The 26,602-nt window shown below is 42.7% G+C and overlaps 1 protein-coding gene across 1 annotated transcript in view; it reads right to left on the bottom strand.

Moving 5' to 3' along the window:
* Positions 1 to 22,191, bottom strand: part of minar1 (membrane integral NOTCH2 associated receptor 1) — a 46,530-nt gene extending 24,339 nt beyond the window's left edge. Inside the window, exons 1-3 of the mRNA XM_030096478.1 lie at positions 22,180 to 22,191; positions 20,197 to 21,073; positions 17,137 to 18,612 (exon numbers count right to left, since the gene is read on the bottom strand). Of these exons, the coding sequence (XP_029952338.1) occupies positions 17,137 to 18,612; positions 20,197 to 21,009 (2,289 nt within the window). The 5' untranslated portion in view covers positions 21,010 to 21,073; positions 22,180 to 22,191. The remainder of the gene's footprint in view (positions 1 to 17,136; positions 18,613 to 20,196; positions 21,074 to 22,179) is intronic.
* Positions 22,192 to 26,602: the final 4,411 nt, after the last annotated feature.

The following is a 26,602-nucleotide window of genomic DNA, read 5'->3' as shown; positions in this document are numbered from 1 at the left end:
TTAATTAAAAGGAAGTGAAGCTATACTACATGATATTGCAAAACGACATGCACTGGAGGAATTCCAGACTATGAATTCATTTCTAATAGGGAGGATTGTCATGGCCAAGGCTGGAAATGTCTGATATCACTATGTGCAATTTACATACTGCAAAAGGCTGTCTGAACTTTTCTCCTCCACATTACAGTCATCTTCTGCAAATTCAAAAACAAGCAAAAAGTACAATTAATGCACTAAAATAGTCTTTTTAATTTGAATCCATTGGCAGTGTCAGTTATAACCCTGCTTCAGAAGTGCAGACAACAATGCAGCATGGTCACATGTGAGGGTCAAGAGAAAGAACACTGTTCTATAGTAGAACAAACCGGTAACGCTTCCTTTTACAGTACGGTAATTACCATGTATTAACATGGTAATTGCAGGGTAAGTACCATGTAATAAGGAGAAGTTATTGTAAAATTACCATGTAATTACAGGGTAACTATGTTGCTAATTACCTAGTACTTTTAGAGTAATTACCAAGCCAATTCCAGGCAAATACCAAGTAACTACCTGGTAGTAAGTATTAATTACTGGGTAATTATAATGTATATAGCAACTATGTCGGTAATTGCCAAGTACTTACTAAGTAATTGCTAAGTAATTACCATGTAATCATTGGGAAATGTAGACTTTTTACTAGGTATTACTAGGTACTGCTAGGTGTGTACGCTATATATTTCCCTATAAGTCAAGTGTTTTTTACTACTTACCTGGTAACTTCTTAGTATTTCCCAGTAACTGCAACATTTACCTGGTAATTACGGTTGAACTGTAGACTACTGCAAAAGGAAGTGAGGCCTGTTTCCACACTATTACCTGGTAACTACTTATTCGTTACCCAGGAACTGCAAAAATACCTACCTGGAAATTACATAGTTATTAAAGTGGATTTGTACTGTAAAAGGAAGTGAGGTCTGTTTCCATGTTATTACATGGTAATTACTCATTTATTACCCAGTAAATAGAAAAATATCTACCTGGAAATTACATAGTTATTAAAGTGGATTTGTACTGTAAAAGGAAGTGAGGTCTGTTTCCATGTTATTACCTGGTAATTACTCATTTATTACCCAGTAAATAGAAAAATATCTACCTGGAAATTACATAGTTATTAAAGTGGATTTGTACTGTAAAAGGAAGTGAGGTCTGTTTCCATGTTATTACCTGGTAATTACTCATTTATTACCCAGTAAATAGAAAAATATTTACCTGGAAATTACATAGTTATTAAAGTGGATTTGTACTGTAAAAGGAAGTGAGGTCTGTTTCCATGTTATTACCTGGTAATTACTCATTTATTACCCAGTAAATAGAAAAAAATTTACCTGGAAATTACATAGTTATTAAAGTGGATTTGTACTGTAAAAGGAAGTGAGGTCTGTTTCCATGTTATTACCTGGTAATTACTCAGTATTTAGCCTGTTACTCGGAAACTTTCACATACCCCACACACTTGCACCAAAAATGCAGCAAACCCCATCAGTGTCTGTGATACAGTCTCTGAACAGCTCACTGTATCTGTCAGGAGATCAGAGTTTCCATCAAAAACCACCATCACCAGCCGTCAGATTACATTAAGATGAACGCATTATTATTACACTTCCTCACTCCAAACACCTCACTGTGACCGACATGCAAAACAAGAGAGCTGCCAAAGATAAACGTTTTAATCAAATGGAGTTCAACTTCGTATAAAACAATTTACAAAACAGTGCACATTTTTAGCAGTCAGGCACCTTTTTTTTTTTTTTAAGAAACAGAACAGACTTCTTTTGCAAAAAAACAGAATACAAATAACAGTGATAAACAATCACTATAAATCAACATTAATAAGTACACTGCTCCAGTCTTGTGAATTCACATCATGTGTTTTCTGCAGACCCGTCTGGTCTACAGGAACCCTTGATCTCCATCATCCCGAATACCCAGGACCGCCGTCGCCAGGTGTTGTCACGTCGTCCACGTCCAGACTTGTACCTCCCTCGGCGTGATGGAAACGAGGACAGCACAACAGTTCCTTCTTAATGCTCAGGGTTTATTCACTGTAACACCCAAACCCCAAACGTGAGAACTGAAAACATACAAATATACATATTAATAAACAGAAACTTACACAATAAAGAAATATACACATTGCATAAAACACCAATATCTTTAAACCTTCAAACATACACATGAAACCGACATTACAACCGAAACATTCACCCAAGCCTGAACCACAGCCAGACCAGCACCAGCTGCAGAGCTCCACACTACCACCACGATAATGATCAATAAAACACCAAGCAACACGGAAATATACACACCTCACTGACTGCATCACATTGTAAGCCGTTTGTTTTTGTTCTTTTTACATACTTTTTGGAGCGTTTTCCCTCTCTCCACGTTTGTGTGCACCACTTAATGTGGTCCTACCCGGAACGTCTGCAGAGGGTTAGTTCCGCCACTCGGTGATATTTATATTTAATTAAATTTCGGTTCTACCTCGACTGAGAGAAAGCTTATTTATGGCAGAACGTCTGCAGACACTTGGTGATATGGTGATATTTATATTTAATTAAATTTCGGTTCCTACTCTAATGAGAGAAAGCGTGTTTACGGCGGAACGTTCCGGGTAGGACCACATTAAGTGATGCACAGATAAACGCGGAGAGAGAAAATAAGAACAAAAAACTCCGTGAAAAGAGCAAAAACAAACGGCTTACCTCCTTTACAATGTGAAGCAGCCACTGAGGTGTGTATATTTCCGTGTTGCTTGGTGTTTTATTGATCATTATCGTGGTGGTAGTGTGGAGCTCTGCAGCTGGTGCTGGGTGGCTGTGGTTCAGGCTTGGGTGAATGTTTCGGTTGTAATGTCGGTTTCATGTGTATGTTTGAAGGTTTAAAGATATTGGTGTTTTGTGCAATGTGTATATTTGTTTATTGTCTAAGTCTCTGTTTATTAATATGTATATTTGTATGTTTTCAGCTCTCACGTTTGGGGTTTGGGTGTTAAAGTGAATAAACCCTGAGCATTAAGAAGGAACTGTTGTGCTGTCCTCGTTTCCATCACGCCGAGGGAGGTACAAGTCTGGACGTGGACGACGTGACAACACCTGGCGACGGCGGTCCTGGGTATTCGGAATGATGGAGATCAAGGGTTCCTGTAGACCAGACGGGTCTGCAGAAAACACATGATGTGAAGTCACAAGACTGGAGCAGTGTACTTATTAATGTTGATTTATAGTGATTGTTTATCACTGTTATTTGTATTTTGTTTTTTGCAAAAGAAATCTGTTCTGTTTCTTAAAAAAAAAAAGGTGCCTGACTGCTAAAAATGTGCACTGTTTTGTAAATTGTTTTATAAGAAGTTGAACTCCATTTGATTAAAATGTTTATCTTTGGCAGCTCTCTTGTTTTTGCATGTCTGTCACAGTGAGGTGTTTGGAGTGAGGAAGTGTAATAATAATGCCTTCATCTTAATGTAATTTGGTGCCTGGTGATGGTGGTTTTGATGGAAACTCTGATCTCCTGACAGATACAGTGTGCTGTTCAGACACTGTATCACAGACACTGATGGGGTTTGCTGCATTTTTGGTGCAAGTGTGTGGGGTAATGTGAAAGTTTCCGAGTAACAGGCTAAATACTGAGTAATTACCAGGTAATAACATGGAAACAGACCTCACTTCCTTTTACAGTACAAATCCACTTTAATAACTATGTAATTTCCAGGTAGATATTTTTCTATTTACTGGGTAATAAATGAGTAATTACCAGGTAATAACATGGAAACAGACCTCACTTCCTTTTACAGTACAAATCCACTTTAATAACTATGTAATTTCCAGGTAGATATTTTTCTATTTACTGGGTAATAAATGAGTAATTACCATGTAATAACATGGAAACAGACCTCACTTCCTTTTACAGTACAAATCCACTTTAATAACTATGTAATTTCCAGGTAGGTATTTTTGCAGTTCCTGGGTAACGAATAAGTAGTTACCAGGTAATAGTGTGGAAACAGGCCTCACTTCCTTTTGCAGTAGTCTACAGTTCAACCGTAACTACCAGGTAAATGTTGTAGTTACTGGGAAATACTAAGAAGTTACCAGGTAAGTAGTAAAAAACACTTGACTAATAGGGAAATACATAGCGTACACACCGAGCAGTACCTAGTAATACCTAGTAAAAAGTCTACATTTCCAAATGATTACATGGTAATTACTTAGCAATTACTTAGTAAGTACTTGGCAATTACCGACATAGTTGCTATATACATTATAATTACCCAGTAATTAATACTTACTACCAGGTAGTTACTTGGTATTTGCCTGGAATTGGCTTGGTAATTACTCTAAAAGTACTAGGTAATTAGCAACATAGTTACCCTGTAATTACATGGTAATTTTACAGTAACTTCTCCTTATTACATGGTACTTACCCTGCAATTACCCTGTTAATACATGGTAATTACCGTACTGTAAAAGGAAGCGTTACCAACAAACCTCATTACACAAAGACACTGATCTCATCTAAGTCAGGCTCCGTTTACACTACAACGTTTTCAAGTGAAAAAGGAAAACTCTCATTGTGTTTTGTGTGTCTGTTTACACGACAACGGTGCTGAAAATGCAGCTGTTTGAAAACGGATCCCAAAGGAAAGACATCAACTGCGTCTCCATGGAAACGGCTGAAATGCTTCTTTCTGATAACAATCTGAAATGTAACATTTCTGAAGCACTGCTGCTGCAAACGGCACGCCAGGGAATTAGTAAACAGTTCTTCTGCAAATGCTCAGTAGATGGACCATAACAACGAGGTTTTCCTCCTTCCTGCGCGTTGTAAACGAGGCCTTCCTGTTTGTATTTGTTGCAGATGATCATCTTGTTATCTCAGGACTCAACATCATCTGGTGTTTCTGCTCACTAGATATCCTGCAGCCATGATTAGGTGAAGAGTGGTCAGTAGGAATTAATGACTGTAAAATGCCTGTAGGTGTGTGTGTGTGCGTGTGTGTGTGTATGTGGTCATTGTTTTCCATACATCTCTGCGCTAACCTCTCTAATGCGTCGTGGTCTTTCGTGCCCGGAGGCACTTTCCACAGTGAATCCCAGTTAAACACACCAATTAGTGATGGAGCTCATCGACACGACGCCCACTCTCCACTGTAAACAACCGCAGGTTGAGATTCTGGTCCAAGGACCCTTAAGCAAACCCCCTCCTCCCCCTCATACACCGTTGACACCTTTTACTCAGTGAACCACAGTACAGGGTCCAGCTCGCTATGGAGACGTCGGGGCTAATCTTTAAATGCAGGGTTTTTAATGTGGTCCTCTATTAGGACATATGCTTTGAACTCTTCTCTAAATGTGATCTATTATGGAAATGACTTCAAAATCTGTATAATGTGAAATGCAGCGCTGCTGAAATTCAATGGGATGTGTTTAAAATTCAAATGAAAGCTGGTGATATGCTCTCAGTCAGGTATTATAATCACGTCCATAACGGCAGCGGCTCTCAGCTGGTCTGTTTTCAGAGGACGGAGCGCCAAACTGGAAGATCTGACTCTGTCAACAACCCGGCAGTCGTACCAGCCGCTCGTCGCCATGTCTGAAGACTTATAAGTCGTGACAATGGTGCCCATGAAGACAACAAGACCCGCCTTCACAAAGCCGGAGGTGTCTTCATTCCAAACTGGAACATCCGGAAGTCCAAACGATTCAGCCTCAAAACTGGCTTTAAACAGCAACTGTTCTGAGAGACAGGAGACATGAGGACGACTGTCAAGTCAACCGATGTGAAGAAGATCAGGAATGAGCTGACGACCGGACAGCATGAATATGACTCCTGAAATTAAGAATCGCAGGCTGTGACGGTTCACTCAGGACCACAGTGAGTTTATATGCAGACACAACGCAGAATATGCTGAAGACAAAACTGTTGGAGTTTTTCCTGATGCGAGGTACTGACATGTAAAAGAATGGAGGCATCAAAACTGAAGAGGCACGTCTGAACCTACGCCTCAGCACAGATCAATTTCACTTCACATGTGCAGAAACTGTGAAGAGCTTTTCATTAAAATTCAGTTAATTGAGCATACAAATCAATAATTCTCTGTCTATATCATCATTTCCTCGTATTTTTTTTTTTCATTTATTGACATTTTTTGTTGTATGTGTTTTCATGCCGTTCTATTCGACCATCTTTCTCAGACTTTTCGGTGGCAGTTTGTCGTCCAGCAGTGACAGTAAAGCCAGATGAGCTGCTGTAGAGTTCACAACATGCAGATTAACAGTCAGAACTTTTCCTCTCTACCGTTATTTTAGAGAGAAATGATGGAACATGTAACTGGTCAGTGTGGTTTCACTGCTAAAAGTTGTAGTGTGTAGTAAATCGGTGTTAATGTAGGTCAACGCCTCATTTTGGGAGCTTTAACATGATCTTTGTCACAAAAGGTGTTTTAACACAGACTTTTCCAGCCTCTTGTTGGCCCGCCTCAATTGAGAATTTTTTGCATTAATAAAATTCCAAGTGAGCTAATTCATTTTAATGAAATAGCATTTTCAATTCGTAGCATTTTTTTGTGTAAATTCCAACAAAATGTTTTGAAATCGGGGTCAAACATCCCAAAAAAATGCAGCCTATTCAGTCAAATTAATGATTCTGAATTAAATGCAGGGATACTCAGAGGAATACTGCAACTTCCTGTATCCCGATCAATATTAAAGTTGTGATTTGAGATTCAAAGCTGGTCAGTTTTCCAGCTTTGTTTTCAGTACTTTACACAGTGTGTTAATATGCGGAACAGAGTGAGTGTGTTAATAATACACCAGTCATAGTAAAGTGGAGTGAAGTGCAGGAAACTCCGGTGTTTCCATCTGGACCACCTGAACACACACCGCGGAGCCCACAGCCTGAGCGCAAAGCGTCTTCACACACAAATGCGATTTGCGCCCACACAAACGTGTTAAGTTTTCAATAGAAGCGAGCTTCTTAGCGGTGTCCAATTTCACACGACACTAATGCAGGTTTGATTGATGAGGCCGTCTGGGCGGCGGGCTTCATGGAAACGGCCGACTGGAAACACACAACGCAAACGATGGTTTCATGAAGGCTGAACTAAAGTTTAACCTTCTTCTTTGTATTTAAAATACAATACACTTTGAACGGCATCGTTTCTCCTGCTGTTCAAACTGCTTTTGGATGACATGACAATACATTTTTTCTTCCTGTTTCAGTTTCCCACGACCCACTGACAACAGGCCAACTATTGGGTCACGACCCACCAGTTGAGGATCCTGCAGAGGACATGATCTTCTTATTCTCCTGCCTGCCTGATTTTAAAAGGTCTCTGGTACACTTTCTATATAGAGTCACTTGACAATATTCATCTTGCACTGAATTACAAACGAATATGAATAGTTTTACTCTCCAGTTAGTCAAGGCAGCCCCCGCCCCCGTCTCCTTTGCCCTCTCTGGCGGCCCCCAGTGGAGGGTTATTTTACAGTGAAGCACAGTCGAGGCTGTACAGGCCAGCATATTGAAATCTGCAAACAGGGGAGTTTGTGCACATCGATCACTTAATAACAAACTTCATAACGTGAAGAACAAAGTGGAGCCAGATTTGAAAGATCATGCTTTAAATCATGTCTCACATGAACCTGATTGAAGAGTAAAGACTGCAATAAGGAGGAACTAATGTCAGAGCCGAACATGGAGGATGCGTTTCTTTTGGCTCCATTTCTAAATTTACCAGGCAGCCGTTTGCCTCCATCAAGCCTCCGCCCGCCTCACACCGCTCGCTCCCGCCTTCCCTCCGCCGGAGAGAGGAGGCCGAGGAGTCCAGTCCACTGAAGGAGCATTAAAAGTTATGAGTCTGCAGACGGAAGCGGTGCTGAGATATCAGAGAGGGAAGCAGAGACCTTCCTGAATATTCCAGCCCAGTGATCAATCACTTCACATGAAATCCAAGAGCCACACGTTGGACACCCACACGCCAACCGCTCAGGACGGCTGCCACCCTGCTCGCGCTCAATTAAAACGGATTAATCTGACTTATTAAAAATCTGCAATTATTTTTAGAAGAACACAAAGATTGTGTGTTGGCGTGAAGACAACACCATTTCTCTGTAATTAAGGACAAATGCTTTAGCAGAACAGCACAAAGGATCTATCTAATGCTAACCTAAAGTGACCAACAGCAAACTCACTTCATGACTTCACTCGACGCCTCTAAAGGGCCGGGAAGGACTCCGCCCGCCGGGGTCACCTCCTGCTGGAGCTGCCGCCATCGGGCAGGACGTCCAGGACCCACCTGGCCAGCAGGACCGGAACAAAGCGACGAAAACGGCGCTCATCCAGAGACATCGCCGCTCTGAACGCTGCAAGAGCCGGGAAGGAAAATGTGTGGAAGTTTGCTTTTTGTGTCCAATTTCCTTTTTAGACTTGAGTCTGTTCATCTCGTCGTTATTTTAGGTTCAAAGATTGCATTTGATTTTACTGTACTTGAGCAATGACAAATAAAGATTGGAATCTATTCTTCAAACTGTCTCTCTGGTGAGTTTGTACAAATTTACATGGATTCAGTTAAACCTGCATATGAAGCACTTGATCGTGTGTAAATGAAACTTGGAAACAGTGATATTTTGATTTCTGAGTCTTTAGTTTTATTTTTACACACTAAAGCAACAACAGAGCAGCTGAGTTTGCATCTTAACAGATTTAATTAATCTTAACTTTCCAGAGAAAGTATTAGGAAGAAATTCAGGTCATGTTACTTGTTTATGGAACTAAAAGCTTCTTTTTAATGCAGATCCGTTCTACTGGAGCGTCTTTAGCCTGCTTGTTAGGTTAATTGGTTTTTCACTGTGTTAACCCTGAGAAGGACTTTGACTCTCAGTCTGTTCTAACTAAATAATAAAAAACTGAACGAATGCTGGATGCAGCTGTCAGTTACTGTTGAAGTTTAACAATTCCTTCAAATGTCTAAAGTTCAGAGGCAAACCGAGTTTTCCAAATGCTTTCTGTTTACTGATAATTCTTCACTATGATATTTCAGATCATCTGAAGACATTGTGGCTGTTATCAAGTTAAACTTCCTCTGTTTGTCTGTGGTTATTCAGCTCTGATCACATTTTATGACTAATTCACACAAAAGAAACACCAAACTGTTTAATGCCAAAGTCTGACTCAAACTAGAAAACAACCAAAGATCAATCAGGAAGCAAATCAAAGCACAAAACACGCATTTCCATCCAGCATCACGGTGCTCAAACTGCAGATGTAATGTGGACTTTCATTAAACACCAAAGCTGAAATGCAGAGTTTTTTTGCTTTATTAAAGAATCAGATCAGGATATATGGAGTCTTTTCACTAAAATAAAACATATTTTTTACATACTGCACAGCAGGATAAGCATAGAAACAAACCGATAAATTCTTAATGCACCTTTTAGCTTTCAGGTACGTTCATTATGTAAGTAGTTATTTTTAGAAGGATTTTGCATTTAATCCTTAAATTTGAACATAAATTATTACATAATTGGCTTTATTCAATCTAGAAATGTTAAATGTTGTTTTTCATATTGGCAGGTATTACATAATTGACCTTTATTCCATTATCTTCACTGACATTTAACTCCTCCTAACTGGTGTAACTCAAACTAAATGATGCTATAACTCATCGAATGTGTTGATTATTGTCACAAACAACTAAAAATTACCATTCAAGGAACTTTTCAGACCAAAATAATCTCTTCTTACTGCAACTATTTAATAACTCCAAGTGAAATAACTGGTCCATCATTTCTTATTTCTGTGTTTTATCATGGTTAATGTCCTTTTTTAGAGGTACTCCATGTCTGTATGGTAATGACTGCGCTACAGGGAGTCACTTCCTGCTGCCTAAAGTCCAACTTCTGAGCACTAAAGCCAGACTGCAGGATAAAGGCAGCATGGCTGAGGGTGGAGGCAGCGCTTCGCTCAGCCATCGATGTTTTAATGACGATTTGTTCTCCTCCGCTGTCCGAGGAGTTGAACTCGTCATTGCACTAGAAAATAACGCCCGTGAAGGAAGCTGATAGCGTAACGAAAGAGATCCGGCCCGTCGTCTGAGTTTGTCTGGGCGCGATCTTGTTAGAACAAGCTGCTATTTACCAAGCGACTGCTGAGAAATGGCAACATTAATAATTTAATTCACTCTTTGGCACCGAAATACTTTTTTGTCTAGTTTTCTCAGCTGAGCAACAAGTTTTTCCTGAACAAAGGGGTTCAGGATTCAATATTAATTAATTATCACCAAAAAAAAAAAAGGATTTGGACACATAAAAAAGCCCAAATAAAAAGCTAATTATCACTTCTTTGGCTAACACTATGTGAGAATCAAACTGAGACTGTGGTCACTGACAGAGAGGCAGAAACGACCTCCCAGAGAAAGAGGCAGTTTCTACTTCCAGCTCCAGCAGTCAGAGCAGCGTGACCCAGTTCAGACCATTTTGCTCTCATGTGACGCAGTTCGGATCTGATTCTGGACACTAAGCAGGAAAAAGACACACGTATTCAGATATTCTGAGATCAGACACATGCCTCATTCATGATTTGTATCAGAAATGTGCCAAAGTGACCGATGGGAGGAAAATCAGGGGCCGCGGTCGGCGGAGGAGGTCACAGGTCCTCTCAGTCTGTGGAGAGAAGGAAATGGCTGCAGCCTGTGAGTAAGATGCAAATCTGTCCCTTTTCCTCCTCCTCTGCCTAAAAATCCTGGAAATGTTTGGAGAAACTTTCTCAGGCACCGCGACATTAGTATCAAACATCATCCATTAAGGTGGCTTCGCAGTCAGCGCTCGGTTCAAGTTTACAAACACGACAAGTTCGCATGCACGATGTTTCTGATGCTGCAGGCAAGTGTGATCACTCGAATCAGACACGTATGGCACGCATGGCCAAAAAAAAATCAGGTTCAAGCAGCAAATTTGATCTGAGGATCCAGACTTGTGACGTAAATGTGGCCCACAAAAGGCTGCAAACCGTCTCTCTGATCTCAAACACTGGCAGACATTCTCCAACATACAGAAGCTTCAATACGTTAAATTTTACTGATTGATTTAGATTAAGTAAGATTATGAATTTCATAATTGGCTTAATTTTGACAGGCAGAACTGTGATCGCTGAGGCCCTTTGTGCAAGACGCACGGACGCCTTCACTCATTCAGTGTACGAGTTCAGCTGCACGATATCAGGCCAACATGCAAAGTGTGATTAAACATTAGGATGGAAAACAGTTGGTGCCTGATGTTAAATCAAGAGGTAAATGAAGATCGATCGATCAATCATTCAGTGTCTTGTTCTATGGAATAACAGTGTTGTTTCTCTTGCCCCTGCTTTACACCATTTCTTTAGAATTACTCACAATTTTATTTGACATTTACTGTTGGCCATTTTGAATTTGAAGAGCATGAACTGTTTGCCTGCACAATGTGTGTAATACTGATCCCAGTGTGATACAATGTGTATATTAATCATTTTGAAATCAAAATAACAATACATTTATCACGCATCACAAAGTAGGAGCCACATTTTAATGTTTGAGTCAAATCATGACGTTCATGCAAGCTCAAATTCTGCTAAAATCTGTTAATCTTCCTGCGCTCCGCACTGGTTTGGATCAAGTTTTGAAAGATATCCAGTGTCAGCGCAGCGCACCATGTAAGCAATCTGCCTCCTGCTGAGTCTCATGACCTGTAGTTAAGACGATGTTCTTTATTTCTTTATTTGTGGTGTTTTTTCTTGGTTTCTTATGTTTTCATGGTTTTAATTTTCCTATTGTGTTTCTGTGTTTCTGAGCTGTTTTTGATACACTCTCACTTTCTTTATGTTTCCTTTCTTTAGCTTTTTATCCACTATGGTGTCATTCTGTGGAAAACTCGACTTCCTGAGGAAATAAGTAGGACTGATGAAACCAGTTTAGACTAGATGAGATGAGCACGTATCCAAGAAATAACAATAGTATCCGAGAAAGTCTCGGTTCACCTGGAAACACAGGCTTTTCAACAGTATTCATGACTTTAATTCACCCTCCCTGTTTTGCAAATGAGCTGCTTTCTGCAACATCAAAAATTCTGCACTTCAATACAGAATATTCATCTTAGAAAACCAATCTGGAACAACCTTTGCCTTATAACTGTAACCAAGCAACGTGACCAAGTAATGTGATCATGAACTGGAGCTCCTGACCTCGGTATGATTTCATGCTTCGCACTGCGGCCACATGATGTGTGAAGCCATTTTTATGAAGCCAATCACCCAACATGCACATTTAATCTATGCAAACAAGAGCGAATTTACAACGTCTCGGTTATTAATGATGTAAATATGTCCACAAAACGACTGTATTCGATTCACTGTGGAATTAATGTGGCAGAGGGACAAAAACCTAACCTGGAGGTAAATCAGGAGGCAGACCAAAGTCCTGGGTGTGTTTGTGTTACACATGAAGCGAAGATGTGGTAAAATGTGAGAATAAATCAAGAGGCTTTATGAAAGCAGCTCAAGGTCGGAACACATTCGAGTTTAGAAACACCTGCTGACACTCTTTAAGTCTTTCAGATGTCGAGTATAACAATGAAGCTGGAAATGTACTGATACACATCTCTGCAGGGTCACACTTCATCATTCTGATGAGGCAGTTTCCTGCCTGCTTTCATTGCTAGTTGAATAAATACGCTCATATCAATCTTGAAATGAATTAATAAAGTATTTGATTTGATGTTCTTCACTCTCCTGATGCAATCACAAGCAAATGATCGACTCCAACCACATCTTCATCCGCAGGCCTGAATATTTCATCTTTGGGAGGAACTCAGTGGATCAGAACACATCTGTTACAATCTGGAGGCATTCTGCCGCTACCATTTATCCGTGTGAGTATTTCTGTAGAGTTTAGTGTTTACCTGCAACATGAACACGCTGCATCACGTTACACTGAAATTAAGCTCCAAAAAAATCCAGTCACATCATCACAAACAGTCCAGTCGTAAGAGGAGGAAGTGAGTCTCACCATCAGGAATAGGCTGACGTCACACATCCTATAGAAACAACCACGCTCTCATTCCTTGAAGCTATTTTCACAAGAAGCGCTAATTAAACTGGTCACTGGAGCTCATTTAAAGCAGAGTCTCATCATACAGAAACCAGTCTGATGTTGGCAACAAGGCGCCGCCGGTCCTTTGGTTTCGACCTCTGTCCTTCACTCTGACAAACGCGCAACGTTCAAAAGAGCGGTCTTGTGTGTGTGTGTGTGTGTGTGTGTGTGTGTGTGTGTGTGTGTGTGTGTGTGTGTGTGCTGGCCGAGTGTGTTCAGTAGCTTAACTCACTTCGCTACTGCTACACAGTCATCTGGAGACGTTTGGTATTTAATTAGCCCACAAACACCGAGTGAGGACTGACAACGGATTATTAAAACGACCTGAAATCATGTCTTTTCTTAACTGAAACACCCCGCTGCAAAACACTGTGACGGAAAATCACTATTTACTCTGTTATCTTATATCATCTTGAGCCATCACATCATAATGAACTTCATGTGTTCATTATCACACTGTGGTATTGAATTATGAAGACGATACGTGTTCAGGTAGCTGCGGCTCAGCTGGTCGAGCTGTCATCACTCAACTGGAAGGTTGCAGGTCTGATTCCTGATCTCAGTTTCTGTTGGAGTGAGCACCGAGCATGGCAGCCTCTTCCATTAGTGTGTGAGTATGATTAACAGTGTAAAGCATTTTAGGGGCCGCTCAAGCGGTGGAACAGCACAATATAAATGAAATCTTTTCTTTCTTTTCATCCATTCTCCATTTGTCAGTCAGCTTCAACATGTAGAAGTGAATAAATACTAAATTCCTCAGTGGAGGCAACACCACACTGCATCTGTTCAGGGAGCATCAGCATCATTTTGACTCATGTAAGGAAGAGCCTAGGACACAGGTATCAAACATAAGGCCCGTGGTCTCCAATCTGGCCAACCAAACCACCAAGCAAGTTGTAAAAACAGTAATGAAAGCATTATTTATTTTTTTTAAGTAGAAAACACATCACAACACTGAGACCTGAGCTGAGATGTCGGTGATGCTGCTATGAAAGCTACCTCCAAACCAATTTCATTCAAATTGGTTTTATCTTGAAATCGCGGTCATTTTTAATCATTATGGTTTGAGTTTTTACAAACAGACCTTTCCATTAGACATACTCTGCCCCACAACAAAGAAAAGCTCAAGTTTAAATGTACCGGTCATCATGGTGCGGTTCCACTGGCCCGGCCCGCTCCAGGTGAATCTGGGCTGAATGAGGCTTCTGAATGAACCTGAGCTGTTCTCAGACGTCAGTCCGGGCTGCCGACAGAGAAGAATGGCCTCTCTGAGAGCAAACCGCTTCATCTTCCAGTGACCGACATTACCCTGTAGGAAATGTCCCCACTTTGATCCTGTTTGGATTTGATTGTTGTTTTCTCCGCACTCAGTTCAGAAAGTAGTCACGACAATTACGCTTCCATCAGAAACCTTCAAATACAGACGAATCATCCATTGTCAAGCGTAAGTACCAGCAAACGAGTGCAGCGTTTATTTCCTCTGACTGAGCCTCTCATTCATTCCTCATCTCGTCTTTTTACTTACTTTAAAAACATCCTTGATGATTCATTTCATTCTGAATGCACTGAACAGTTTCAAAGCTGAGAGTCAGGCAGAAACATTTCACTGCAACTTACCACAAAACCTACCAATAAACTCAGGAGTGAGAAAAGGATGTGCTACAGCTTCATCGGTGTGAAAGCTTTCCTCCTTTAAAAGTGGAATGAAGGCTACAATGAAATATTTCCATGTAAAGTTGGTGCCAGTGTGTCTAATTATTAGCATGCAGACAGGATATCCTCCATGAAAAGCTGTGGAACCGCTGGAAATGCCACGATGATGACAAGCTGGAAGAACCTGCCGTCTTTCTGAATATGATGTCTGCTTCAAAATTAGAAACTCCAATTAAGATTTCTATTTTTGGAGATGAACGGCTGCAGAAGTGAAATAAGTCCTCAAAGTAAACGTTGAGTGTATACTTTATCTCAGCTCACAAACAAAGGCCCAGTTTTCTGGAGCTGTGACGGGAATGTTTCCGCCTGTTACTTTGTTGACAGGTTACAAACGACGCAGGAGCCTGAACCGAGAGTCCCCGAACGCCCAGAGGAATCCTGCACACATTTTTAGCGCCTCTAATTTGACAGAATTAATTCCTCCTCTCACTGGATGGCTGTGAGTACATCTCTTGGCTGTGAGAGGACGCCATGTGGGACAACGGAGCCACATGGCATGACAACAGAGCTCGGCTCGGCTCGCCGGCTTCACACCCAGAGACTGCTATCTTAAAGCCCAGTTACACATTCCTGTGAACAAGCAGGTACGAGTGGGAGCCGGTGATTTGTTTTTAAAATCATACATTTCCTCGACCTCGCAGTGTTTCCAAACACGCCTGGAAATGACGCAGATGTAAACTCTGGATTCACCACTTCCTACAACGACACATCAGTGAAATGTTTTTCTGAAACGAAAAGGCAAAAACACGTTTTTTTTTCCTTGAATCATGGCCTAAATCGACTGTGGATGTAAATTAGAGAGTCTGTAATTTGTCCTGTGAAGGACTGGTTGATGCCCTGCCTTTTGCTAAATGTCACCTCAGCATTACAGCTGAATAAGCTCAGGAAAGTAGATGAAAGTTTCAAGCTAAACTTCTTCATCCAAACACCTCCCTCTTTAATTCTTCCAGTCAGATCACTCCAAATGTCCTACTTTTACACAGTAAACTGAAGGCTTTCACTAATATTCCTTTTAGAAAACTGATACTCTGCAGCATTCCTTCCATGTAGGTCAATTTGTACATTTGCAGTCTGATCGATCGTTCAGTGTTTGACTTTTGATTTGGCTTCAGGGATGTCTCCAAATTCCTCACATCTTTTAAAATAGTTTGCACTGTTGAATACAAATGCACGAAATTCTATGAATTAGACCAAAAAGAAGAAGTTATGATTTTCACTTCAAGTGATGATTCTTATTCCTCATGAAAGGTGATTAAATTAAGGTAATTGTCTCATGTGTACCTGCAGTTTGGAGGATGTCGCTGTAGAGATGAAACATCAAGATAAAGTATTGTTTGTTTTTCTAATATATTTGAAGATTTATTGGTTCCTCTGAAAAATAAAAACATTTAATCATAGAGATATTTCACACTAATGGTGTTCTTGACAAGCGTAATCATTCAGTCAGTGTTTGTGGAGACAGGTAGTGACTGTGCTGTTGGGTTCAGCCATGTTCACCTAAACTGAGCATGAAGCTGAGAAAGATAAACCGGTGTGGACAGAAATGTCAACATCTGAACTCCAAGGTCAAGGTGTGGCCGTGTCCAACTGCACCGTGCTGAGTGTTTCTGAAACAACAGTGGTTTCCTGGGAAAAACACCTCAGAGAAAGGAAAAAAAAAAAGCTTGACTAGAATTTGCTGAAACGCCCGGTGACAAGCGGCGAGCGTCCGCCGGGAGGACGAGACAAAACTGGAGCAGCTTGGCGAGTCACCTCAGCTCCGCGCTCACACGCAGGAGAAATTCAAGAAAGGAAACATGATGAATCGAACAGCCAACACCGTCTGTGAACCCGACTCGGCGACGTCTCTGTGCTGCTGTGCCGCGTCTGCCACTTGTCATCCTGAATCTGTGCAGCGCACAATAAAATCCGAAGCCTATCAAGCCGTGGTACAGCAGGATGGCCTGTCAATCAGAGAGCCGCTTCCAGGGTCCTTTAACAAGACAATGAACCAAAAACATACATATGAAAGCAACCGAGGCATGGAACGAGCATTTCAAGTCTTTTCATCTGGAGCCCTGAGGGTCGTCATCTGACTCCTATCAAAACAGAATGTTAGACGATTGACACAAACTACCTGCTGCCGGGAGTCGAGCCTGTCAGAGGTTTTCTCACAGGAAGTTGTAGATTATGCACAATGTCAAACAAATGCAGAGCAAATGTCAAATACCGCCTGTTTAGATCTAATTTACACATGAGTGGAAGAAGATGGGCGTCTGTACCTCTTTGGGTTTGCGATGCCTGTCCTTGCCGTCTCGCTCTCTGTCCTTGTCCTTGCCCTCGTCTCCGGGGTGGCAGGAGTACGACACAGTCCTCCAGTCCCGGGGCGAGTTGGTGATGCTGGCGACCTTCGACTCGGTGGCGCTGTTCTCCTCGTTGAGCGAGCGGGACGACCTCCTGGTGAACATGGTCTTCTTCAGAGTCTTCATCCTGAGGCTGTCGGTGTTACTCCCGTCAGAGTAACACCACTCCCCCGTGTGGCCGTTGTCCATCTTGCCGTTGTGTCCAGTGGTGTGGCACTGGAAGACATGCGGCGAGAGCGTGGCCTCGGCATGTGGATGAGAATGGTGCTTGTCTGGGGTGGCATTCGAGCCGGACGCAGAGGCGGTGTCCCCCTGCCTCCCGTTGGCCTCGGGCTCCTGGATCTTCTCGTCCAGCTTGTTGAGCTTGGACAGCACCTGGGAGATCTCACTGCGAACCCCGGACAGAGACTCCAACTTCTTCTCTATCTCACCGATTCTCATCACCAGCTTGCAAACACTCGATTTGAGCTCGTCGTCCGTGTTTTCCAGCGAATGGAAGAGACGGTCCAGCTTGGACTTGGCAAGTTTGACCGTGTTTCTTTCGGGGGAGCTGTCGCCTTCAGACTTGAGTGTTACCTGAGACAAAGACCCATTACTGTTGTAACAGGAGGACTGCACAATGCCCAGAGAGTCACACACACTCATATCATCCAGAAAGCGAAAAATGTCACTTATGTCATCACTGACAATCTCAGAGTCCTCATCCGAGTGTTTGAAAGGATGCCTTTCTCTCTCACCGTACTTTGACGGATATTCCTTCAACTTCTTCTGCTCTGCTTGCTCCGTTTGAGTCCCGACACTGGAGGAGATGTCCCCTCCCTGAAAGGACGCACTTTTGTCCCTGAACTTTTTGACTGCCTCCCTTTTGTCCAAACCCGGAGGCCCATTCCCCATCACGTCCTTGGATTTAATCCCATTTTTATTTCCATTACCTTTCTTCACAAAACCAGGTGAAGCTGCTACTTTTTCCGTTGGAATTTGAAAATGCTGATCGCCGTCGGGGCCGAGGATGTTGATATTGCAGTGGTGGTTCTCTTTAAGCGGTTTGCCGCCAATGAAAGGCCTCTCAAAGTTCGGTGGCCCTTCTTCAGTGTTGAGACTGAGGCTCTTCACCGGCCACGCTGGCTGCTTCCCCACCTTGCCGCTGTGCTTTCTGCTGCTGACGCACTCCGACACTGTGGTGGGACCGAAGTACGTGGAGGCCTGTAAGTCGTCCAGGCTCTCGTGCTTGGCTTTGCGCCGGTCCTGCAATGGGGAGTTGAGTGTGGGTTCGAAGTAGGGGTTGCTGTAGGGTAGTTCGAAGCTGTGATTGAAGAACGTGGCAGGCTTGTGCAGCTCCCTCCTGTGGTAGGCATCAGCAGCCTTATTGCCCTGTTTGGTTTCAGTGGTGAGAACCTACGACAAGAACACAGAGTTTAAATATCATTTCGGTAAAGCAAAAACCGCATTGGCGAAATATACATGGACCTAAGAACCTACTGTGCAAAAAAAGCTACATTTTCATGACAATATTCCACCAGGAGGGTATTAGATTGGCTCTAAATTCATTCTGTGGGAGAAGTCTGAAGCCCCAAGATACAGCCACAAGGTTATTTCAGATCTATTCCACACACAATGAATGAGCAGCCCTTCAAGTGATGCCACCGCGCTCTGATCTGCAATGATATGACGAGAAAGAAATATGTGAGCCAGTTTATATCCAAAGATGAACTGTGTTCAGCGCTCTTATGTGCTGGGAATGACCTGTGTGTCGACGCACCAGCACAAAGTAAGGCTGGTCTGAGGATCAGGGAAGCGTGACTATCGAAAACTGACTTCTCCTCTAGATAGTCACCTTTGATTTTGAGTGAAAGCAAAAATAGACACTTACATTACCGAAAATTAAAAAAAAATCTTTTTAGTCTTCTGCATGTGAGGTAATGACACTATTGTGCATCAGTCTGTTGTCCTGATTTAAAACTATGACTGATCTAAAATGTGTCTGGGCTGGAAGCAGTGGAGATGCTGTGGGGAATGATATTTAGTCTGGCCACACAACTTGGCTCCAGTTTGTTCGTCCACACGCACTTTGGGACCTCAGACACTCACATCCACCCAGTGGGTGGGTATCTAGGGCAGTAGGGCTCCACCTGGTTGCCCAAATTTAGACATACGGAGCATGAAATGCAGCGTATGGAAACATTCATTTCATTTCAGTTCAGGGAGTTCTTTCCAATATGTATGTTGTGGATGTTGATACTGCGATACAATATGAGGTGCAGCCCTCATGGTGGCTGTTATGTAAGAGTGTGTGAGTGTGTGTGTGAGGGTGTGCGTCCTGTTATGACACTCATCTGAGATCAGCTCCAGCACTGTATTCGATTAATACGTTTTATGATGATGGATGGATTCCAAAACATGTCATGAATTTAATATTAATTTTATGGAATAAAATGGTTTCTTTCCAACACATCAACAGATGCATTGAGAAAATATGATTTACTGCACAGCGCTGGTGAAAATATTTCTATCCTGACGTGTAATCAAAATAATTACAGCTTTCACACACCGCCTTTGTTACTTTTGATCAGGGAAGAACAGATGTAGCTATTCATGTTTCTAATACCAGTGCATGTATGTGCTTTCTTGTAAATAGCATAAACAATCCCTAATATTTAGAAGAAGTAACTGGTTTTGTTTTATAAATGTCAAGTTTAAAAGTAAGATGTTCTTAAACTTCTATTCTTAACAGTGTCACGATTCACATGGATGAAGAGAGATTGTGTCACAGGAACTGGGTTTGTATGTATTTCTAGGCCACTATTAATTCCTTCAGCATTAGAAAAATAGCTAATCAGACTCATGTGGCTGACCAGGACTCCCACCGATGGGCTGATTGCCAAAATCTGCCAACTCCGTGTTTATTTTATTCACACAGCACTCATCCAGTTCTTCTCTTACACCTTTCTCCAACATCCAAACATTAAAAAAGACACAAACCTGTGGTGAGAAGGCCACGAAGTTGTGAAAGTCCTCTTTAAAAATGTTCCTCTTCTGGATGCAGGAGTGCACGGTGAAGGGCTCGGCGTGGCCCATGTGCTGCAGAGACTCCTGGTCGGTGGTGGACTCGCTGTCGATGTCCATGGGAAAGTAGGTGCTCTGCATCTCGCACGGCGGCGAGGGCGGACTGCCGCTGGAGTACTGGGGCAGATGGTGCAGCTTGTCCAGCGAGGCCGCTCTGCATTTCATGTCCTTGCTGACGCCCAGGAGGAAGTTGGGCTCGGAGGCGGGTATGAACTGCTGGCAGCTGTTGCACTCCGACTTGGCGGAGGGAGACGCGGTCTGAGCCAGAGGGCGGCGGTGATGGTGGTGGTGATGGTGCGGCCGATCCACGTGCTCGTAACCCCGCTCGCGCTCTTGATACTTGTAGGAGTCGTTGTCCGTCCTGCACAGCTCCAGCGACTGGTTCTTGTGGAACTTGCCCCTGTGCGCGATGGGCAGCTTCTCTTTGGCTATCCCCCCGTTCATCTGGATCAGGTTGAACATGGTGACGATGTCCGCCGCCACCATCAGCTTCTTGGACTGCGGGTCCTCCATGGAGCAGCGCATCTTGTCCTTGAAGAGGGTGGCGGGGAAGGCGGGGTCCAGGCAGGCCGTGTAGAAGAGCAGGCTGCGCAGCTTGGCCAGGTGCACCAGGTCGAAGCGGGCGCACAGGGACTTGCACAGGTCCTGGTAGGACATGGTGCTGCGTTTGGTGTCCAGCTCCTCCAGGATCCGGACCAGGAACAGCGAGTATTCTGGAAGGGGGTCCATGGCTGCTGGGTGGTCTGAACAGGCCTACAAAGAGGGTCCTACGGCATCAGGGGAAGATCGGAACCTGGAAACAACACATTACTTTAGTTGACCTGAGGACGACACTTTCTGGTGAAAATCATCAGTCCAGTCTGGAGGTCTGTAACGTTCACGACCACTTTCCACCTCGTGAAACATTTGGCTTCTATTTGTCGCAGTTTTTACCAGTTTGAGCTATTTTAGTTGACGCAGCCATTTCTCATATGGCTGTTCTTTCCCATCCATCCACCTCTCATGGGGCCATGGTGTCCTGAACATCTCTGTCCCCTGTAACCTCTTCTAAAGTCGCTCAGAGCACAAACGAGAGCTACACCCTCTTTGGGTCCTGGATCAGCCTCAGGACCTCCTCCCAGTGGGGGCAACCACGAGGCATCTGAACCACCTGTCTTGTGTTTCCTTTTTTTACCTTCCCCAATAGGCTTGTTTTTTGTTTGTTTGTTTGTTTTTTTTGGTTTTTTTTGAAGACATTTTGGCCATTTTACATTTAGTTTTTCTAGCATTCTACATGATGGATGAGTGGTTGGCCATCTTGGCTAACAACGAGAACATCTGAGGCACAAATCTGATGAGTTTGCATGTTTTCTTGTAATACTCCTCACACAGTCCAAAAACATGAGAGTGAGTAATGGATTTTGCTTTCTTCTTTTCAGGCAAGTAGGATTTTATAACAAACCTTTGACGTGGTGACTTTGTCGTCCGGAGACATCGAGATGGCTTTTCTGATGCAGACTGAGGAGCTGCTGAAACATGTCAAAGGTATGCTGGAAAAAACCTACAGACTGAAGACATAAAGCAGCTAACTGAAGCATGAACGTGAAGTGTGCAGTTAATTGATGTTTCTGTTTGACAGGCGGTCATTTTCTCTTTGGTTTAACCTATTCCAGTTTTTACAACTATTTGCTGTTGTGTGCAACTAAAACAGAGAAGTGTGTTAATTTCTATATAATGTTCTGAAATCTTCAGGGAGCCACATGTGGCTCCAGATGTGCAGGTTGCAGATGAAGGCTACTGGGCTGCAGCTGAAGGCGTCCAGTTGCGGTCTCCTCACCTGCGTCCCGACAAGAAACAAAGAGCAACGTGCACACATCCCACTCCGGCTCCAGCCGCATGTTAACAAACAACATGACTTACAGGGAGAATCATCTGCGCGCGCTGCGGCGCAGCTCGCCGACAGCAGGGAGCATCCGGCCGGAGTCACCGAGGATCATCTGGAGCCGCGCTGGACCTCCACAGCCCCAACAGTATCAGTATCAATAACAATCCGGCAGCTGTCTCGTGAAGCGAGCCCGGCGCACGGTGCAGCCCGACGTGCATGCGCGCAGGTAATTGCCGGTGCGTGATGGATCAGATGCGGGACGCGGGGCCATGCTGCGGGACGGGCTCGGCTGGTTGCGGTGTCTGCACTGACCTCCTCTCTCCCCCCGCACTCCTGCCCATCGCGGCTGTGACGAGCTGTCCCGCACACTGGCACCGCGCACCGCACACTGGCGCCGCGCTCGGCAGCCGTCAGACTCACGGGAACGCGCACACTGCAGAGCGCGTTTCCGCTTTCAGCACAAGACGCTCTTAAAGAGCCGCTCCCCGGTGAACACACACTGTCACTGTGTTTTCATTTATTACTAACCGTGTTCGCCGTGATATTATGGTTTCAGTTTTTTCTTTTCTTCATTTCTATATGTTAAAAGCGCATACATGGATAAATCCCCTCATTCAGATATTTTTGTTTGAATTCATGTTTTCTGCTTTCTTTACTCTTCTTTAGAGTATCTTATATTTTCAGATTTTATTATGTCCGTTTCTTATTATTTGTAATATTGGATTTTTCTGCTTTAAGATACAAACAATAGAATGATTTTGTGATTTTAAAAACAGAGCTTCTTCCACTTTAAACTTTTTTGTTTCCTTCATCTTTCATTGTTTTATCTGTTTGGCATTTGTTCTTATTTCATCTTTCTTAATTTAGTTTAAAATATGTATGTATACTTCTTGATATGCTCATGTTTATATTTTAAAGATTTCATTCCTTTGTTTTCTTATGCAACACAACCTCTTAAAGGTCCTTTATCAAAGAGGATATTCATAAAAGTATAATATGTATCTTTAGAGATTGTTCTTTGACACTTCTCCTGTTTATTAAATGACAAGCTGATATTTTCAGATACTGTTTTGTTGTGGTTGGAGTCAAGCTGATTAATTTTATTCAATGACTGTGTGAAAAGAAGAATCGATAATATATTCGGTATGTGATAATATTTCTGAAAGTAACTAACACTTAAGTCGGTCTTACAAATGTCAACTTTTCACAGGAGTTATACAATCAGATATTATCTGTAAATAACAAAAATGGATTTGCCTAAAAATAGACATTCAGGATGAAAAAATCATGTTGTTTCGTTCTCTGTCACTATATTCGACCTTCTAATAAAAACTAAAGAGCTGAACCACAGTGGATCTTCCCAGTACTGTGCTTTTATTATGAAGGGGATGTAAGTCACATCCGGTGGTAGTGTGGGTAATTGGTGCAGTTCTTTGTTTCCACTCACAATGACGTAACTGCGCGCACCGCGCACTCCTCGTGCACAGTTCAGGTGAATTTCACCTTTTCACACCTTTAAAGCTCTTAAGGGAAATCAGACGGATGGAGTTACATCAACCTCCCTGTCTTAAAGCGATGAAAATACACAAACGCACAGATAAAGCTCTGTCTGAAGCAATTTTAAGGCTCCTGATGCTGAGTGGTCATAGAAGCTCCCTGGCATCTGCAGCAGTGTTACAGTGAATGCTGCTGCACACTCAGGCTCTGTGTTCAAACTGTTTTCAAGCAAGAACAGACAACTATCGTTTTGTTTTAGACGTCCGTTTCCACAACAATGCTGCCCACAGCTAATGAAAACGCGAAAGCAATGCGTTGGCACTTGAACTATTGTGTAAATGGGGTATTGAGTGTGAAAAACTGGATTGTTCTTAGATTTTACTTCTACATATTTGTGTTGTTATAATCCCAGAAAATCCAAAGGAGGCTACCAGAGAGCTCTCCCACCATTCCTCCTGCTGGCCCTCACCCACTCCAGGTGTTCAGTGTTTTTCTGGACTGCCTTGTTCCACCGTCACCATGTGAATTTCATGTCAGTTCCCTATCTCTGCGTTCGGATCCGCTGTCGTGTTTAGAGCGATTTCAGATGAGAGACGAGGTCTGCAGACGTTCTGAGAGTCAGCCTGTAATTAACATGTGTGGTAATCGCTGCACTTCATGGCAGCAGTGCCTGCGCTGTCAGGGGTGAAGAAGAAGCCTCACTTTACTTCAATTATTCTAACAGACTACATGAACTCTGAAATTTCAAATTTTCTGCATGAACTGGCCATGAAATGAGACCTGATTTGCATCTCCATCGCCTGTGAGGAAAAACATGATGTACTTAGCCTGAAACAACGCTATCTATTGTAATGTTGCGTGGCTTCACTGGATGCTGTTGGAAACAGGAAGTGATCCTCATCTGTGATCCGGGTCCTGAAGAGGTGTGCTGTGAGCGTCTCCATGCTGGATCACAGCTTGTGATGAGCGGCTGGTTATCGGGCTCCACGCTGCCCGGTGCTGACTCATTCATTAGTGTCAGGTGTGCTGATGCAGGAAAACAATGAAAACGAGGAGAGTGGCCCTTCAGGACCAGCATCAAACAACACTGGCTGTAATGATAGCATCATGATTATTCAGAAAGCGGCGTCTCTTGATATCATATTCAAGAACTGTTTGCAGAGGATTATAAAGAGATTATAAAGGAAGAGGAGGGTCGGAGCATCGCTCTTCATGAGTCAACCATAGGCCAAATCTTGAACAGGCATAGTTTCCTGCCTTTGAGATGGTTGCCTGAGGAAATCAGTGAGAGGCAGTCTGCCAGCTGGAGCGCAGTGGAAGCTGCTGTAATGATCCTAAATACGAGTACAAGAGCAAATCCACTGCAAAACGGCTTTGGAGCTGAAATTTCCACATCTTGGATGTGACTTATTCTGAAACTAATGATGAATCGAACAGAATTTGTGGAATAAAGCAAGTTGACTGTTCCTTCCGAACCTTTTGTATAGCTTTGATCATCAGCAGGACTAAGGCCCCATTTACTCAGCAAGGCTTTAAGTGAAAACAGAAAAGCTTCATTACATTTCCAGTGTCTATTTACAGTAGAATGGTGCCCAGAGCCACTGAAATAGTCCCTTTTAGACAACAACTCACAAAGTACACTTTGAAAATGGTCTTACTCAGACTCCTTGTAAACTTAGTAGTTTTAGAATCTACAGAGAAAATCCAACTTGATCATGTGTTCATACAAATGTCCATTTACATGCCATTGTTAATGATTATCCTGTATTGTTGTCATATTTGTCAGAAAGTAGTGTGTCCTGGAAACAAAGCCTCTTCTTCTCACTGCTGTGCACCGACTTTATGGCTCTAAATTTGTGTTGTGGATTTTTGCTGTTGTGTTGTGGATTTTATGGTTGTATTGTGGCTTGTTGTTGTCATGCTGTGGCTTTTTGCTGTTGCGTTGTGGCTTTTCGCTGTCATGATGTGGCTTTTATGGTTGTATTGTGGCTTTTTCTTGTCGTGTTGTGGATTTTTGCTGTTGTGTTTGGGCATTTTGCTGTCGTGTTGTGGATTTTAAGGTTGTGTTGTGACTTTATGTTGTTGTGTTGTGGCTTTTTGGTGTTGCATTGTGGATTTTTGCTGTTGCGTTTTGAAATTTTACTGTTGCGTTGTGGATTATGGAGTTGTGTTGTGGTGTTGGCCATTCGAGTGTGTTTGACAGTTTGAAATGGCTTCTCCGGTGGTTAGACTGACTTCAGATTGTTACCATTTATTTAAGTATAGCCAAATGTAATGCTCAGCGCTGGACCTTACAGGGAACGATACGAAGCATTTCGCCCAGAAAGGATCCTGATTGTTGGTGAAACAGAGTTTTTATTCCATGTTCTTCTGGGCTGGGCTCCGACAGATAGGCTGGACTTTATTCGCAATTGGACAACTTGGTATTGATGTCAGCTGCCAACCAACCAGCTCCAGTGTTGTGTTTCCAGCCTTGAGTGGTCAGTGTCCATGAAGCTGGTCCAGGGAAGGAAGCCGTGGACAGCAGACTGGGTCATTGAGGTATGTGGGAGTAAAGTCTGGCACAGACAAGTGAAAGCAGCCCAAACTGCAGTTAGTGCTTGTTCTGTTGTGAATGGATTACAATTTGCTCTTTATGCGGCCGACAAGATCATCATGCTCTGCCTGATTGATGCATGTTCATTCATCTGTATTTGCATACAAATAAATTAATTTGCTGTGATTCCTCTGGGGCCAAATACAGAGCACTAAATCTGAAAACATTTTATGAGGATTTACAAGATGATTACTGAGTTGGAGCTTCACCTTGCCTCTAACGTCTTAAAGCTGCTCGCTTTTAATCACTTTTCATAAGATACATTCTGCTTGTCATTCTTTAATATTTAATCCCAACTTCGCCATCCCATTTTGAGGTGTTGCTTTTTGTACGTCTCCTCTGCCTTCTGGTCAAACCTCTGATGG

Source organism: Salarias fasciatus, chromosome 1 (genome assembly GCF_902148845.1).
Source record: "Salarias fasciatus chromosome 1, fSalaFa1.1, whole genome shotgun sequence".
Classification (NCBI taxonomy): Eukaryota; Metazoa; Chordata; class Actinopteri; order Blenniiformes; family Blenniidae; genus Salarias; species Salarias fasciatus.
Note: the sequence above shows the minus strand (reverse complement) of the source record. Positions and strands in the feature narration are given on the sequence as shown.